We start from the raw sequence: 18356 nt of genomic DNA on the forward strand, positions 1-18356 counted from the left end.
CTTCAAGAACATATGTAGGTACAATATCCTCCTGCTCAACTTCTATGATATTTTTAGGATAAAGATATGATTAATAGATATGGCAATAATTGTATGTGCAAACAAACAAATGCATAATAATATGATTTGGTGAAGGTTGAGAACTTTTTATAGAGACAGTAGTCAAGGCAGTTTTAAGCTTGACACATGTCTATTGTTGGAGAGTGTTTTTGAGTATTAAATTATTCAAATGTCTTTTGTTTATGTGTTGTTACTTTGCTGTCTCAGTAAGATGTAGATTAAACATCATTTATTTAAACTGAAAAGTGATGGTAGATTTTAAAGATTTTAGTTGTTTTGGGGGGTTGGGGTGTCATGTAAACCCTAAAACTTTGAGTGAGCCAGAAATAAAGAAAGTTTTATACCATTCAAAATAGTTTTGCAAGATTGCTGTCTCATTGGTGTTTTTTATTCATTATTTTAAAAGTATATCTGTCTCTGACATGACACATATAAAACAGGAAAAAGCACTGGTATAAAGAAAAAAAATGTATGGTAGTTTACCAATTATTGCTTCTAGCTAAGTTTTGAAACGAAATAATGATACAGCAAGCCTTTGTCAGATAAATACTTGATTGAATCTGACATTTCTCTGTCCAGACAAACAGACAGTAAATAACATCTTCTCCATAAAAGTATTATGGTTTTATGTCTGTGAAGATACTTTGATCATATATTGGTTAGCAAATTGACCTGACTTTAAGTCTTCTGCTCTTTGGAAGATTAGCTTGTACTCAGACTATGAATTATTTAGTCTGAAGTCAAATCAGAGATTTTTCTGGTAATTAAGGTATTTTTTATGGGTATACCAGTTTTGATGTGTAAGCGGTTATAATCAAATCAACAAATTTCTTAAATCTTACACAAATTGAAAATTTCTTCATTTTTGATGCCATTGTGTCTTTGCAAATCATGCAACTTGCACAAAGGAAAGAGTGAATGATGGAGAACTGATTGTTACACCCTGAGAAAATATTACCAAACTTGAGGTTGAACATTTTTTTCTCATGAAGGGTTGTTATTATGATTCTGCTCATAATAATTGGCCACTCTCTCAGCTAAGTGTATTACTTATTAAAGTGAATGGTCTGGTTATTATTGCATTTGTATCTTTTAAACTTGAAATTATGGTCTTATTTGTGCTATGAATATTTTATTGTCAATAACTTCCTAAACCTTTACAATTTTGTGCATTGATTTGAAAAATGTCAGTAATAATTGCAGATTTTTTTTAAAGGGTGAGATTGCTCTGTGTTTCAAGGGAGATTACTCTAATTACATTTTCAGTATTACTATATTGTATCAAGCTGCTTTCCATCATTAAAATTGAAAAAAAAAAAATGTTTTAACAGATGTAAAAACTAATTTATCATAAAATGTTACAAATTTGAGGATAAGAATTGATTCAAGATTTAGCTTTATGCACTTTTGTTCATGAATACTTTTTGCTGTACTTAATGTATTATGATTTCCTCTGTTTTTTTGTGGATCAGGTGTTCGAGTTTATTCAAGATTAACGAGAACATGCACTAATACAGATCTGTGTCAGTTGTAAGCTTTAATTTCCTGTTCTAAAATCATCTGAAAAAGCATTTTAAAAACCCATAAAGCTTGATTAATTGGATATTTGATTGATGCTGTGTTTTATCTTTTAGGATCAAGATTTACCTCCCTTTCTGTCAGTACTTAGTAGTTCTGTATCTTTTGTTTTAAAAGGTGTAAATAGTCTTGAATGATTGTTACTGACTCTGTCTATAGATTTATTTGTTTTCTTTCCATAATTTCTTTCTGAATTTCTACTTGCACTCTATCACCAAAAAAAGAATTTATATATATGTAGGATATATTGGTACATTTGTCATTTTGGGGCCCTTTATAGCTGATCTATCTGGTATGGGCTTTGCTCATTGTTGAAGGCTGTACAGTGACCTATTATTGTCATTTTCTGTGTCATTTGGTCTCTTGTGAAGCGCTGTCTCATTGTCAATCATACCACATCTTCTTTTTTATACTTGCTCTAGAAATTTCTACTTTTATTTCTTTTGTTACCATCAGTCAAGAAAGTTAAAGGTCTTGCCAATATAATCCAAATTTAGAAAAGATGAGCAAAATAGAATATCCTTCTTTTAGGTGACCAAGTTCTAATGCCATCACTGAGTTGGTTGACCATTATAGAATATCCTTCTTTTAGGTGACCAAGTTCTAATGTCATCACTGAGTTGGTTGACCATTATAGAATATCTGTGTTGTTTAAGTTGACAATTCATATGTTGCAATTGTTGAAAGATACCAGAGGAACAGTCATAAAACGAAAATAAACTGACAACGCCATGGCTAAAAATGAAAAAGACAAACCGACAAACAATAGTACACATGATATTAAAACTGACGTCACTAAGGTTAAGTTCATTTTGTTGAACTAGAACTAGAAAGAGCAGTGGTGGATCCTGGGGGAAGGGGGGGTCTGGGGTTTAACCCCCTTTTTAAAATGGTTGGATCCGCCCCTGAGGAGATCACTTTAAGATAAGAAATTGTCCCAGTAAATAATATTTCCTATATAATTGTCTGTCACTTTCCAATAATAGATAAAACTTAAAATACATTAAACAGAGTTCCTCAAGACTTCTACAATCATTTTGTTGTCTATACGAGCTTCTTTTAATTACCGATTGGTTGTGCAAATTAATACCAGTCTTTTGCTTTCTACCTGAAATTATTAGAAAATGTAAAAAAATTGGCAAATCTCCAGGTATATAATCATATGTCAATGTTTCAACACTAATGGAGAAAATTGGAGATTTTTTGTACACAGAAGACTTTCAAGATAGCTTTCATTCAAGTGTAATTACCAATCGCTTTTCTTAACTTGTAAACGGCAATTAACAAAGAAAAATCCGAAATGTTTTGTTTTCAGTTCAAGATATGTTTCTGTCAAAAGTTTAATAAAGACGTTATGATTGATTTCTTTGAAATTTTTCGACAAGAGCATATTTATGTGATGTTCTCCATCAGAAGTTTTGGCACAGGTTATTGGTTTTGTAAAAGATAAACCATAAACCAGGTTTCATTCATTATTCTAACTACTAAAAGATTTCTTGTGTTATTTTAGCTGTTTAATAAATAAAATTCAAAATGTTTATCTATCAAATAAAAATGTAATAATAAAAGGTGTTTCATAAGATCTGCAGCAACTGAAAATAAAATATTTTTGACCTTGACCTTAATTTCACTTGCCAAGTAGGTCACTGTGCGTATATGAGTTAATTTTTTTGACATACACTTAGGCGAGATTTAAAATAACATAGGCCACTCTGTAGTGTCTACAATGTTAGTCAAAGTTATTAGTTAAAAGTCCCCCATCATTTAAATATTCTACTTTAAATTAATTTTATTGATGGATTGCTGTCTTTAATTTTTGGATACCAAGATATCCCTTTATTCTTGTCATTGAGTGCAGCTTTGGCTAGCTGTATAATTCAGCTCCTCTTCAGCTCACCTAGCCATCATAGAGTAGCTGAGGGACAGATCCAGTCAATTTTAAAATTAGGGGTTCCTGAACCATGTGGAGTAAGGGGGTTCCTAATATGTGTCCCAATTCAAAAGCATTGATCATTAAAAAGGGTTGTTCCAACCTCCAGAATCAAGCCCCCTCGTGCCCACCCCTTGTAGTAGGGGAATTTAAGGAATGAATAAAACTATTGTATTTGAGTTAGTTTAAGATTTTCTAATCAACAAAACATGAAGACCCCTTCTCTCCTGTTTTTCACAATTCTCACAATGCCAAACAATCAATGTTCATTGTGTTTTCATGGTCAGGTGAAAATTTGGCATAAAAATGCCACAAATTAGCTTGTACTGACCAGTTTGTTATCTTTTCTTCTCATAAATCAATTACTAAAACATGTCTGACTAATTGAGACAAATGAAAAACTTTAAAAAAAGATTCATTCAACAAATGTAAGAAAATGAGTAAATGGAAAACCAAAACTTGACATAGATTGTTCTTATCACTAGTGGATAAGGAAGTAACAGTAATTATAAGTAAACAATGAAAATATTCCTATAAATACTTCCCATTCATCAAAAAAAGCTGTAGATATAATTATTATACTAATTGTATTGTATATGTGTATCATCAATGTGCAAAAGTGATAAAAAATGGCAAGTTAATATAATGACCCCAGCTGTTTGTGTATTAGAGTGGTTATAACAGGAAGACTCTTTTCCTTTTGCTCTGTCAATCATACTGAAATAATAACCAGGTTTTTTACATACCTGACGATATAATTGTTTTGATTGTGTTCGCATATTGCACAATTATTGGGATTTTTAATCAATTTTTTTCCTGGAATCGGACATGAACTTGATATTGATAAAATTATATACTATGGATGTGTGATGTGTGATAAATTAGGTTATTCATAAACTGATTTTGATAAGTCGGATATCGATATAAAAAAATATTGGGAAATGGAAGATGAAATAGAGAAAAAATGCTCAGTAAGTAAATTATATCTATTGGATAATTTTTATGTTTTGATATCCATATAAACATTATGATTTTTGAAGGAAAAATTGGTTGATTTTACATGTTACAGAATTGTATATAAGTGCTGAAATATTGATATTTACTGAATAGAATAAAAAGGATGAAATAATTCTACGATATAAATTTTTTCTTGGGTCACATGTTGATGATCTTCTTCAGGATTTTCCATCTAGTTGAAGTTGAATTTTCAACTAGACTGAACAATTGAATACCTATATATACTATGATATTTATTATTTTCTTTTTTTTTTATAATAAGCAGTTTGATTTGAAGGTGGAAAATGAAAGTAGATGAATTAGTTATCTATTATGATTACTATGAATTGTAATGTATTTTTCTCTGATTGTTTTGTGGACTAAAGTCTTTATTGTTTTTTCCTATTTTTCAACCATGGTGTCTTTTTTCAATTTATGGTTTTTGATTCTAGGTTACATTTGTTCTTCTTATTTCTTTTCAAACAAATGGAAGTTGTTTAAAAATATCTTGTTTTAATCAGTATAACAAGTTGAATTTGTTGTTTTTATGAAGAAATTAATTTGTGCATTTTGTCATTCAACTTTCAGACATCAAAGGGAGATAACTCTCATGTCAAATCATATTAACAGAAGAAAATGGATGAATCTTTAATTGTCATTGACAATGCCTTTAATATATGAATCCCTTTATCAAATCATCTTGGATAATTATATATTGATAAGACTCAATTGTTCTTCTATGGATTGATGAAGTGTTAAAATGTCAGTAAAAGTTTTGATGAAAATTTTAGTAAAAGTTTTAGCTTTTATTCAATGTTGAAGTCTTATTTTAAGAGGGAGAACAGCAATGCAAGTACTGATGTCATTATTCTTGTGTCATGTGTGTAGGGGTTTGTGTTATTATGCCCTCCCCCTCCCCCTTTAGCGGAGGGGCATTAACTTTTACCTTTGTGCGTCTGTACGTTACGTCCTAAAGTTGGTTTATGTTCTCTATATGATGCCTCAACCAAATGTTATACAACTTATACACAATGCTTATTACCATTAGATACAGATCAAGTTTGAATTTTATACCCTATCAGAGTTATGCCCCTTTACAAACGGAAAAGTTGTTAAATTTTTTGTTTCTGTTCATTAACTTATTTTTTGGTGAGGGGTGGGTCAGTATGACACTAAATCATTGGCAATTCATGTATAATCAGTTCATTGGTTGTGGCTATATTGAAAAAGCTGACAGAATCTGTCTTCATTCATGAATACACAATGTTCCTTCTTTTTCTTAAGTTATCACAGAACCCAAAGCCCATAAAGAGCTTCATACCTGGTAACAAGGTTGGAGATAGTGACATTCCTTTGATGTGCATAGTGTTGATGCTAGTTTTACATAGTATAAATGTCATATGAGGCTGACGTGTATAGATACGTGAGATAATATTATTTATCATGGCTAAATGATCTTTGAGTATTGGTTTTATATATTATTAAAGGTGGATAACAGTGACCTATATCTGTAAGTTTCTGTGTCATTTATTTTCTTGTGGATAGTTGTCTCAATGGCAATGAGTGATATCACATCTTCTTATTTTTATAAGTATTTACTGTGATTTTTCTAAGTATCTGTATCATGTATCTTCAGAGATCTTACACAATTATAGTTACCTTTATTTTTGGAAAAAAATAATGTGATTCGTCAAAATCAGACATATTTGTCAAAAAGAAAGTGTACATTTTATGGTCTTGCACCAAACCTTATGTCAATTGGCAAGAACTTTAATCTTTATTCATCATGAAGGTACCCCAATTACAACTCTCTATAAGGCTCACCGATAATTATCAGGGGTGAGCCTGGGTCTTTAAAAAAAAAAAATCATTTTTTTAATTTCCAGAGAAAATAAAATTTGTTTTAGAATTAAGAAAAGACATTCAAACTAATAAATTGAAAATGTGCTGACAATGTCATGGCGATAAAAGAAAAAGATCAGAACACAAACAACAGTATACAAATTTTCTTCATTGATTTCCAACATATTAGATTAATATTGACTGATTTCTGAATGATAATTTAAAACTTTAGTTATTAGCTGTAACTTCCTTATTTACTTAGAAACAGTTTTTTAAGTGCCGTGTCACGTTCTGTATCCTGTAAATCAATGGCGTACTTCCTATTTAGGTCAGTTTGTTTCACGATCAATGGACGTCTTAATCGTCACATCAGTCTGATGTCAAGTGGCCGGGATCTTGAAAACAATATTGATTTAAAAGATAACACACATCATTGTTTGTATTAATACTTATTTGTGTAAAATATAGTTTTGTTGTCTAACCCAAATATATGCACTTATTTTCTGAATCTTAACATAAAGCACATCATTTATTGGGCTGATGCCTACAGTGATATTGTTTGCCTCAAATTACAGCCGATATTCGGCTTTTTCCCCTAGAGAAAATTCCCAATCACTAAAAAAAATGGCTTAAAATTCCTCCCAAAAAGTTTAACTTTTTCCCCAAAACAGTGATGGCATTGGTAGTAATGTTTGTAAATATCGTATTCATGTCATTATTTTGATATTAGAAAGCACTTTTGAGATCCGGTTTTTTGATCAAATCAATATGGTGCTTGTAACACAAGTGGTTTTCAATGCATTTAAGTACCAACATTGTTTCTGTTTCTTTCCCCTCTCCGAAAAGTACCTTTCAGGTTCAAAATGTCTGACAACCAAAATATCCATGAAAAAATAGTGCAAAAAAGACAGCAAAGGTCAGTAAAAAATCGGAGATGTGTTTAGAATAAAATATACAAATTTCCCAATTTCAATAAAAAATATCGTTTTTCCCAATAAAAAACGGTAGAGGTAGTTTTGAAAAAAGACAACAATATCACTGGCCTTATTCTGGTTAAAGGGGCACTAGCTGTCAAATTCATGTTCACCAATTCTAATTAAATTCTCATATTTGATTTATAACAATGTAAAACATTTATCCAACTATTAAAAATCTAAATAAAACAATACACAGAGCACTGCAGGCATGAAAATATGTAGCTTCGTTTCGTATGAATGAGTCTAAACGCCATTTAATTATTTATCGAGTTGACCTCTATAGTCATCCGATGACCAAATAAGCGATGTAAACATAAATATAGATATAAATAGATTAAGCAAACACGTGCTGTTGAATTATTCTATGTCTATTTAATTTCATGTTTCAGATAAAAAATACATGTTTATCATTGTTTTTACCTTTATTAGAATGATATTTTGTAGATCGAATCAGTCATTCAAATGGTTTACCTTTGTTTCACTTTCAATGTTGACATTCTCTTCCTTTAAATAACTTTACACATATAATTCACGTGTTATTCATCTCAAGCTAAGGGGTTAAACAAAAGTTCACATGAATACGGATTCAATGAGGTTGAGTTATTCACTTGCAAGTGAATAATTCATAATCAATGTTTTTTTGCTTATTTTGACAAAATTGAACCTTATTGGCTACTAAAAAGGAATAATTATTTCATTATTTGTATTTCATTACTGATTGAGCCAAAAAAAATAATATATTAGGGTTTTTATATATTTCGTAGCTAGTGCCCCTTTAAAGGTTTAGTACCTAAGCATATCTTCAGCTCAGTTATAAGTGAGATGAGTTAAAGCATATTTTTAAGAAACCTTTATGATGAATTAAGGTTCCAAGTTCCTCTATGGAGATTTTTTTACCTTACAATATCTGAGGCATCAGGTTTACTGACATTAAAACTTAAAATTAGCAAAGTTTTTATGTAAACTTTTGTGTTTAGATCAGTTTAAGATGAACCATTAATAATAAGTCATTGATATTTGGTATGCAGTTGCATTAGTATTAGCACATTTTTATTCCCCTGCCGTTGCTGAGGAGGCATTAAGTTTTATCATTGTCCGTCTGTATGTGCTTATGTATGGACATACGTCCGTGCATCCCAAAGGTGCGGGTTCCTTGTCTCTAACTTTTAAGTTTTCCTCAACAAAATGTTTTGACTTTTATACACAATGCTTATAACCACACTACACAGATCAAGGATTGCTTCCCTTAGAACATGTGGTGATACTTAGTCAGCCTATGCAGTTGAGCTCAAGGAAGTACTTCTTTAGCTCAGTCGGTTAACGCAGGACCTTGTAACACAGAGGTCCCGGGTTTCTGAATCCCAGTGAAGACAGATGACTTTGTAGAATCATGCTATTTATACATAGAATGTATGCCCTTCTAAAATTTGACCTTATGCAAAATGAAGTCTGATCTTCAATCCCCTTTCTACAGAGGGTACATGATCTACCTGTGAATCCCTTTATTAGATATTTTTTTTACCTATATAATTATTATTGATTTGTGTAACATCTATCAAATAATAAAACTTCCTTGAGAACCCCCCCCCCTTTTTTTTTGTGGAAGATTCACATTATTTTATCCATAATACTTTTTTTGTAACATCTCTCAGAGCTATGATCTATTCTCTATTCTCTTGTCTTGTGGGCAATCAGCAATTATTAAATTGTTTGAGATATATTTTTGCCATATATATATTAGTATAGTAAGTGTACAGCCTCTTTCTGTTAGATTTCCATCTTTTTATATGTATTTGATAGCCCTTTATAACATTTACCTGATCTACTGACAAGGTGAGATCTATAAATCAGCTGTGTTAATAACCTCATTAGAGAAACAACATTCAATCATCCTGTAAACAGATGGTACTGGTCAACTTTTATATTCTATGATGCAGTTTGGCCAGGTGGTGTAAAATAATTTTTTTTAATTTTTACTTTATGTGATCCAGGCCCTCCCCCCCCCCCCCCCCCCCCCCCCCCCCTATTGTGTTAAAATATTTTTGTTGCTTTAGGGAATCACTGAAGCATGACTATTACGAGCCCCTCTTAAGGCAGTCAGTGGGCCCCTTTATTTAAAGTTCTGGGTCTGCCACTGCATACCTCTTCTCCTCATAACACCACCTCCACTTCTACAAGTAATTGTTTGGTCTTTTACAGGTATTTTAAGATAAAGATAAAGATATTGTATTTCCTAATCATAGGGCTCATAACAAGCATGTAATCACAAGTGTAAATTAAAAACTAAATTAGTCATTTTGGTACTGTGGTTTGAAACCAGACTTAAATTGAAAACACTGATTATATATATGTACGTTAAATAAGAAACTAAAGTGCATAAAAATCTTGCTTATTCAGTATAACCCTTTATGGCATTTAAATTGACGACATATAGGCTTAAGTATAAAGTTTTAAATGTTTAATCTGGTGTCTTTATAAATCTTCAATTATCAAAGCCTAACAAGTAGTATTTACCTGTAAACAATGAAACATTGAATTATAAAGAACATATTTAAGTTAACATGTCAAATATCAGATTCTTTTCATTTTTTTTTATTTTGAACTATGCTGGGTATAAATAGATTATTGGCTGTCATTGCTATACTTAAATGAATAAGTCAAGGTACATTTAATCTATATATAAACATAAACAAGGAAGATAAATACGGCAGACATATTGAGATTTTTACACAAATTAGAAATGGCCCATGGAGGTGGACAGGTTCCAGTTTACTGTAGTCTTTGTGAGGAGAGCACTAGAATAGAATGGAAGTGCCTAAACTGTGACATGCTCATGTGTGATAAGTGTAAGGAGAAAATACATGTGAAATTCAAATTTGCCAAGGATCATAAAGTTGTCTCAATTGAGGAGGTGGGGCTCCATAAGGATGAAATAGACTTTTCCAATATCAGCTGCAATAAACACCCAGTTCAATCATGTGTGATGTTTTGCAAGTCTTGTGTCTACTTAGTATGTCCACTATGTATCTCCGAAACCCATGATGGCCATGGATTGGTGACCATCAAAAAGGGATATGAAATCCTGATAGGCAAATTGAAGACAAGAGGAAAGAATATGGGAACTAATATTAATAAATTGGAAAAAAGAAAAGAAGAAGTGAAGGATGTGGATAGGACCGAACTTTCCAAATTTGAAAACACTATGAAGAAAATCAAAGATCAGAATGTCCGGCTTAAGAAGGAAGTTGATCAACATACTAAAAAATTGGAGACGGAGCTAATTAAAAAGTGGGAAGATTTACATAGATGTACTGAAACTGAAGAAAAAGAGGTATCCCTGCTCATTGAAAGTCTGGCATCTAAAAAGTTAGAAGTTGACGATATCATCCAATCAAATGACGGCAAGATAGTCTTTGTGGATGGTGTAGGGTTAGTCCAATCAATGGAGGAAACAGTCACATCACCTGACACCAAGTTTGATTCTATTCCAATATTTCTTCCTGGACAAATAACTCTTTATAACTTTGGTTCACTAGAAAATGTTTCCACTAAGGGTGATATTAAAATTATAAAACAGTTTGACACTAAAATCTCTCATGTTTATTTTATGGCAGCCTGTTCTGAAGATACAGTGTGGATTACTGACTGTAAAATACTACAGAAAGTGAAAATAGAAGGGAGGAGTTTGAAGATAATTGATCAAAAAGACATTGAAACCTATGGTATGGCATTGACTCCATCTAAAAATCTACTTTTAGTTATGGAAGGACCTAGACTGAAGCAGATCAGTGGTCAGACAGGTGAAATGACTGATTCTTTGTATGAAGTAAAGGGTTTAGATGAGACATCAACTGTTCATGTAAACTCAGATGGAAAAGTCACTGTTGGTGCTTATAGTGGGAAAGTAGTTTACCCAGCTATAGGAAGACGTGTTGTAATAGTGATGGACAAAGATGGGAAACATGAAACTACCTACGAATATGACAGACATGGAAATCCTATATTTACATATGTGAGGAACATAACCAGAACAAAGAATGGTAATATCTGTGTAGTGGACAAGTTATCTGAAGATTACAGAGCTAGAGTGGTTATACTGAGTGAGGATGGAGATGTTCTAAATACCTTCAGTGGACATCCAGAAGTAAACACAGACAAAATACATTTCAAACCAAAGTGTGTATTCACTACTTCATCTGACAATATCATTGTGTCAAGCACATCCAGTTACATATACTTTCTAAACAATTCTGGGAATTATATAGGATATTGTGACACAAGTATAAAGGGAATAATGTACCCACGCTCTTTCTGTAGTACAGAAACTGGACATACTTATGTAGGATGTGCCACACGCAGTGATGATAAGGCCAAAATATATGAAGTGGATTTATTGTGAGTTAGAAACATTTCAGTTCATGTAAGGGACGTTAGATTCTTTTGATACTATAGTTCAGAGACAGTGCTTGATATTGATGAAATGACAGAAGTTAGATTCTTTTAATACTAGTTCAGAGACAGTGTTTGACTTTTGATACTAGTTCAGAGACAGTGTTTGACTTTTGATACTAGTTCAGAGACTGTGTTTGACTTTTGAGTTTTGATACTTAAGTTCAGAGACAGTGTTTGACTTTTGATACTAGTTCAGGTCAGATCACAGTATTTGACATTGATGTAAATTTGCCATGTAAATAAATATGATTTAGATATTTGTTACAGTATAGATAAAGTGACAGATGTGGGGTAAATTTTAAAGGGATATCAACTTAAACTAATTAAAAATGGACTGTTGAAGTTCATCTAATAGACTATTGTCATATGCAGACAAATATGTCACCATTTATTATAAATAGAAATATACATTCATACGAGAGGAGAAAAGTTAACAGTTATTGAAATTAACACCAAAATCCTAGATTATAAAAGACAATATGATAGATTATGGATAGATATGGATATGCATATGTGCCTCTTTATAACTCCAATGTCTTAGATGCATGATTTTTTTATTACTGGTCAGTGACTTTGAACTAGCTCACTGACTCACTGCAAGTACTCTCAGATCTGTACTTAGTGTGTTTTTGTTGTTGGGAATTTACAAGTACCCCGGCCACATCCACTTGAATTTGTAGTAATTTTGTATTTTCATCCATCTAATGAGTTAAAGCCTTTTTCATCTGATTTTTATAGTTCATTCTAATGCTGTACTGTTACACCACTGTCCCACTGGTTAGGGGAGGGTTGGAATCCCGCTAAGATGTTTAATCCCAACACATTCTGTATGTATGTGACTGTCCCAAGTCAGGAGCCTGTAATTCAGTGGTTGTCGTTTGTTTATGTGTTACATATTTGTTTTTTATTCATTTTTTTAACATAAATTAGGCAGTTAGTTTTCTTGTTTGAATTGTTTTACATTGTCATTTCAGGGCTTTTTATAGCCTACTATGCAGTATGTATGGGCTTTGCTCATTGTTGAATGCCGTACGGTGACCTATAGGTGTTAATTTCTATGTCATTTGGTCTCTTGTGGAGAGTTGTCTCATTGGCAATCATACCACATTTTCTTTTTTATATATACCATATGATTTAATTAATTTCTATTTATTATATATGCTGTGTATAAAGTTTATACATGTATTCCAAATTTTAAAGATTGAGATGACAAGTTAAAAATGCCTCAGACAGACACTAGAAAGAAAAGTTAATCACTGTAACCTACACAAATTAATTAAGATTGAACAAATGACATCCATCAAAATCCAGGCAGATCCTACTACACTTTAACTAAAGACTCACTGTTTAACTCCTGGTAATTGTACTTCTATAAATAATACTTGGAACATCATAATTTTGACTGGTTATAATTGGTCAAAGTTAAATTTTTGAGGATGCTTATAAAAAAGAAGATGTGATACATGTATAATTGCCAATAGTCTAACCCGAATAATTCAGTCGTTATATTCCACTGATCTACGAAGACTACATTAACGCCTGAACGTCTTCCTCAATCAAGACCGTCAACCGGAAAATTTACACCACTATGCAATATGGGAATTTTGATTTAAATTGGCAGTTAAAGAAGGAGGAGTTCCGGATGTTAATTGATGTTAAATGATGTAAACTGATGTTAATTGATGTTAATTAATTATTATCGGATTTGTGTTAATTGAACACACGTGTTTGGTAAGACAATTACAAGACAGTTGCGCAGACTATTATTAACAGGAAACAAAAATGACGATTAGGAATTAAAGTAAAATGTACTGTATATTTTTTTCCAGTGTCACATCACATCACTCATGTTTCAGCCTCCTGATAAGTGTTTAATTATAGAACATGTAAGATGCACTTAAACATGGTTTTCCAATTAACAATGGGAGATTGTTTTATCAGGATGTGGTCATATATTATATATAAAATGTACTTCATTGTTAATTAATTGTTCAAGTGTCAATACTTTCTGGGTTATAGACTGAATCAATATCTGGAACATATTTTTATAAGTAAGATAGAGTAACCTCCCTTTAAGATATAATTCAGCAGATGTGTGTTTTTTTTTAAAATAGAAACAGAGTTATCTCCCATATGGAATTATTTTCAGAAATTTGAAATTGAATTACTTCCCTTTGATCATAAAAATAATCCTGAATAATTCTACTATTGATCTGATACTTTTAATGGGAAGCTTATGTATTTTTGTGAGCAGTTTCCCCTGGAGATGAATAACATTTAGATGTTGGTGAAGGATAAATCCTGAGGGATTTCTGGTGTTTGATCTGCTAAAACTGTGACTAATAACCTATAAAAGTTCTGCATTCTAATTCAGCTTGAGTGTCTGCTAATGGGACAAAAACATGACAGGGTTGGAGTAAGATCTTCTCATATAAGTGCATAATTTCTCCTCAGTATTTGCATTCCCTTCTTTCTTTTTGAGTGTTCTATAGTTGTATGTTAGTCCTTCAATCTACCAATGTACGGTTATTTGTTTGTCTGTGACTATGATATCCACAACTATTGGTTCTATATATTGTTTGACAAATTTGTTATGAAAATTCACAGGACTCTACTCACATCATGTACTTTTGCAGCTCCTATTTCCTATTTCCATCTTGATGTTTGTTTTGGGGGGGGGGGGGGGGGGGGGGGGTCCTTTGAATTGAAGTTACTTGGACTTTGTCAGAACTACACATTGGTCATTAGCTATTCCTAAACCTTTTATAAAACTTATCCTATTTTGGTTTTTAATAATTATTTTTTCCTGTTTCCCCATAGCAAATCATGGACTTTGCAAGTGCCCAAGTTAAAGATTAGATTAAGTTGAAAGATGTTGCAAATTTCCTGACAATGGGAATGCTTTTAAGAATTATACATTGTATCAAGGATTTATATAGTTAAATATAAATTATATAAAAACTTATACAAATCCTTGATTGTATTGTGAAAAAATTGTAAGTCGTTTATATATATATATACTAATGTCCATGTATCTAAGTATATTTTGTACCTCCTAGCAATACTGGGTAACTGGGTACTTCCTCTCAAACAAAATCATATCTGTTCATGTTGGAATAAATATCCCATGTCCTTGATTCCAGTTAAAACAGCTAGATGCTTGTATTTATTTTGCTTCATACTAAATGACTTCATGGTAGAAACAGATACTTTCATTTAATGTCTCATACTAAATGACTTCATGGTAGAAACAGATACTTGTATGTATTTTGCCTCATACTAGATGACTTCATGGTAGAAACAGATACTTGTATTTATTTTGCCTCATACTAAATGACTCCATGCCAAGTTTTATTTATTAGTCAATAACCAGATGTTTACATTTGACAGATGATGTTAGGACTATAAATTCTGATGAAGATGACATTTTTGTATCTGTCTAATTATTAAGTACTGTTACACACATTTCTATTGGCTTTACACATATATACCATATGTCCCTCCTATAGTGAAGAGTTAACACTAACAATTTACAAATGACAAAATACATGATAAAAATCTTCTGGTAGCATATCTGGTGTGGGCATATGGTGTTTAGAATAGTAAAGCCTAGTCAGATATTTATTGAAGTTTTGTGATTGTTGATTCGGTTACTTTTGTGTACTATTATTTGACCCCTCCCCCCTAAACATAGCGTAAGGGCCGTTAAGTTTTACCTTATCTGTCTGTATGTTTGTCCTACCCTTACTTTAGTTTGCCTCAACCAAATGTTATGGAACATAAACACACTGCTTATTACCACAAAACACAGATCAAGTTTAACTTTGGTGGCATATCTTTCACTGTTCTAGAGTTATGCCCCTTTACAAATCGAAAAAGTTGGAGATTTTTTTGTTACATTTAGTATGTGTCTCTAATTTTAGTTTGCCACAACCAAATGCTATGACACTTATCAGTGGCGGGTCCAGAACTTTTCATAAGGGGGGGCCTGCTCCAGTCATGCTTCAGTGATTCCTTATATAATCAACCAAATTTTTCCAAAGAAGGGGGGGGGGGGGGGGGGGGGGGCAGGCCCCCTGGATCCACCTATGTATTTACACAATGCTTATTACCACTAAATATAGATCAAGTTTGAATTTTGATAGGGTTACTTTTACTGTTCTTCAGTAATGATCACTTTATATATCTGTCTTTTATTCATTCAGTGCGAAATAGTTAGGTATAAACTGATCATCAATACAATGTCTGCAAAAATGTGCACTATAAAATGAATGTCAAAATGTATTAATTTGATCAGGTGACCAATTCAGATTCCTAAACTATTTTGTGTTTTGTGTTTTTGTCTGTCTGTTTTTCTTTTTTCCTTTTTTTAGCCAATGTCCTTGTCAGTTTATTTTCAACCTTCAATTGCCCTTTGGTATCTTTCGCCTCTCTTTTACTTTAGTTATATATTTTTAGTGTTTTTTTATAATTACCCAGAGTGCTTTAATGCTATTAATAATAAACAAGGAAAACATACAGATACATTCATATTATTTTAATGACATGAATGATATTTATGATTAAGATGTCTGTTTTACTATATTAGATATCAGGGGTTACCATATGGTTGTAAAGGCAAATGTAAAATGTGTGATTGTGTTGTGGAATGGTTTTGTCATCTATTGTTTACATGCTGATTTAAGGTCATCTTCTGAGTACTGCCTGATATTATTTTGGCAGAAGGGCATACAACGCGGAACTCTTTCGTGAATGCCTTCTCATGAATGATTATCATAATACGAAAACTCACATTGGAGCTACTGAATCAAGTGGGCATGTAATACATAATGAATAATTACACCAGTTTTTTACTTTCTCCTTTACTTTACTGTCTGTTAGAAATGTGTATTCAGGTTAATATTTGTTTGTTACTAACTTAAAAGACATCAAGGTTTTTTTATATATTTTATGATAGATAAAGGCAGATGTGGTGTGAGTGCCAATGAGACAACTCTCCATCCAAATAACAATTTAAAAAAGTAAACCATTATAGGTTAAAGTACGGCCTTCAACACGGAGCCTTGGCTCACACCGAACAACAAGCTATAAAGGGCCCCAAAATTACTAGTATAAAACCATTCAAACGGGAAAACCAACGGTCTAATCTATATAAACAAAACGAGAAACGAGAAATATGAGCATTTTTGTGATTATCTATAGGATAAAAAAAAAGACAAAAATATTTACTACTGAGAATTCTTTCAAAACACACTATTTCTGTTTAACTTTGTATATCTATTTTACTTATCACAACTGATTCCATTCCATTTAAATATTCCAGACGACCATCCACTGTTTTACTTTTACCAATTTACAAAAGATTTTCTAATATAATTGAACATTAAATTATAGTTGTTTCCCTGAAGCAGACTATCATCAGTAGAGAACTGTGTTGTTATATTGGCATGGCATCAAACAAAAAACACAAGTCTGTTTTCAGAAACAAGATACATGTATTGTCATGGTTTTATTTCATTTATAACTATAAGAAAGACAGAGTTTTTATACAACCACAAACAATAATTTATTTGGTATAACGCTATGATGTTGTTGTCTGCATCTGCTTCGTCATAGTTGTCGTCCAAAGTCACATTTGTTTTCTGGACAATAACTTTAGTTTTAGTAAATGATTCTCATTTCATTGAAATTTTACAACAAGGTTCATTCCACAAAAGAACTGTTGGGATTGATTTTGGGATTACTGGTACCAACAGTTTAGGAATAAGGGGGAAAAAACGCATTTTTAAAGTTTCCAGGCAATAACTTGTGTGTTTAAGTATATGTTTCTCTCTTAAATTTTACTACAAGATTCAATAACACAAAGTGATAGCTGGGTAATGACTCCAATGGTTGAGGGGAGGGGGGAGGGGATTGTCTGTTTCATGTGAAATGGACACATCAAAACGGGAAAGACTTTTTAAAAGTAAGATTAGAAATACATGAGAAATTTATTGTTTCATAAGTTTTATGGAAATAAACTCATCAAATAAAATTGAGAATGGAAATTTGGAATGTGTTAAACATTGTTAAAGAGACAACAAGATACCAGGATTAAAATTCCATACACCAGACATGTGCTTCAAATTACCCATCACGGGAAATATGAATCTTCCTAAAAGTTTGCATGCACCAGAAAAGTGCTTCGTCTACACAAGACCCACCAGTTACACTCAAATCTTTAAGTTTTTGGAAACTTTTCGTCCATTTTAATTATAATCAAAAGACCTGGATTATATACCAGGCATATACTATTTAAGAAAGATCCAATAAATTACAGGTCACACAATTCATGGTCCCTATTAAACAAACAGTATTCTAAATAAATTATAAGTGTGAGAAGTATATATGTAAAACAATTTTAAACAAAAACCAAACTGTACAGATTTTTCAAAACTCTTTTAAAAAGCTTGGAAGTAATTAAGTAACGAGATGATTTTAACATCCATTCTGCTACAATTTGATGTTATGTTTTTAATGTT

At 31.9% G+C, this 18356-nt stretch overlaps 2 protein-coding genes across 30 annotated transcripts in view; both read left to right on the plus strand.

Moving 5' to 3' along the window:
* Positions 1-18356, plus strand: part of LOC139492042 (neuron navigator 2-like) — a 322278-nt gene that overhangs the window by 133151 nt on the left and 170771 nt on the right. For 3 of the 29 annotated variants that reach the window (XM_071280135.1, XM_071280139.1, XM_071280141.1), the window contains exon 1: positions 4040-4539. The exons of the other annotated variants lie outside the window; for them this stretch is intronic. In XM_071280135.1, the coding sequence (XP_071136236.1) occupies positions 4510-4539 (30 nt within the window). In that variant the 5' untranslated portion in view covers positions 4040-4509. Of the gene's footprint in view, positions 1-4039; positions 4540-18356 lie in introns of those variants that run through there. 29 annotated transcript variants of the gene reach the window in all.
* On the plus strand, positions 10050-12154 carry LOC139492044 (uncharacterized). The gene has a single exon (XM_071280150.1). The coding sequence runs from the start codon at positions 10124-10126 to the stop codon at positions 11780-11782; it is 1659 nt and encodes a 552-aa protein (XP_071136251.1). The 5' UTR covers positions 10050-10123; the 3' UTR covers positions 11783-12154.

Source organism: Mytilus edulis, chromosome 10 (genome assembly GCF_963676685.1).
Source record: "Mytilus edulis chromosome 10, xbMytEdul2.2, whole genome shotgun sequence".
NCBI lineage: Eukaryota > Metazoa > Mollusca > Bivalvia > Mytilida > Mytilidae > Mytilus > Mytilus edulis.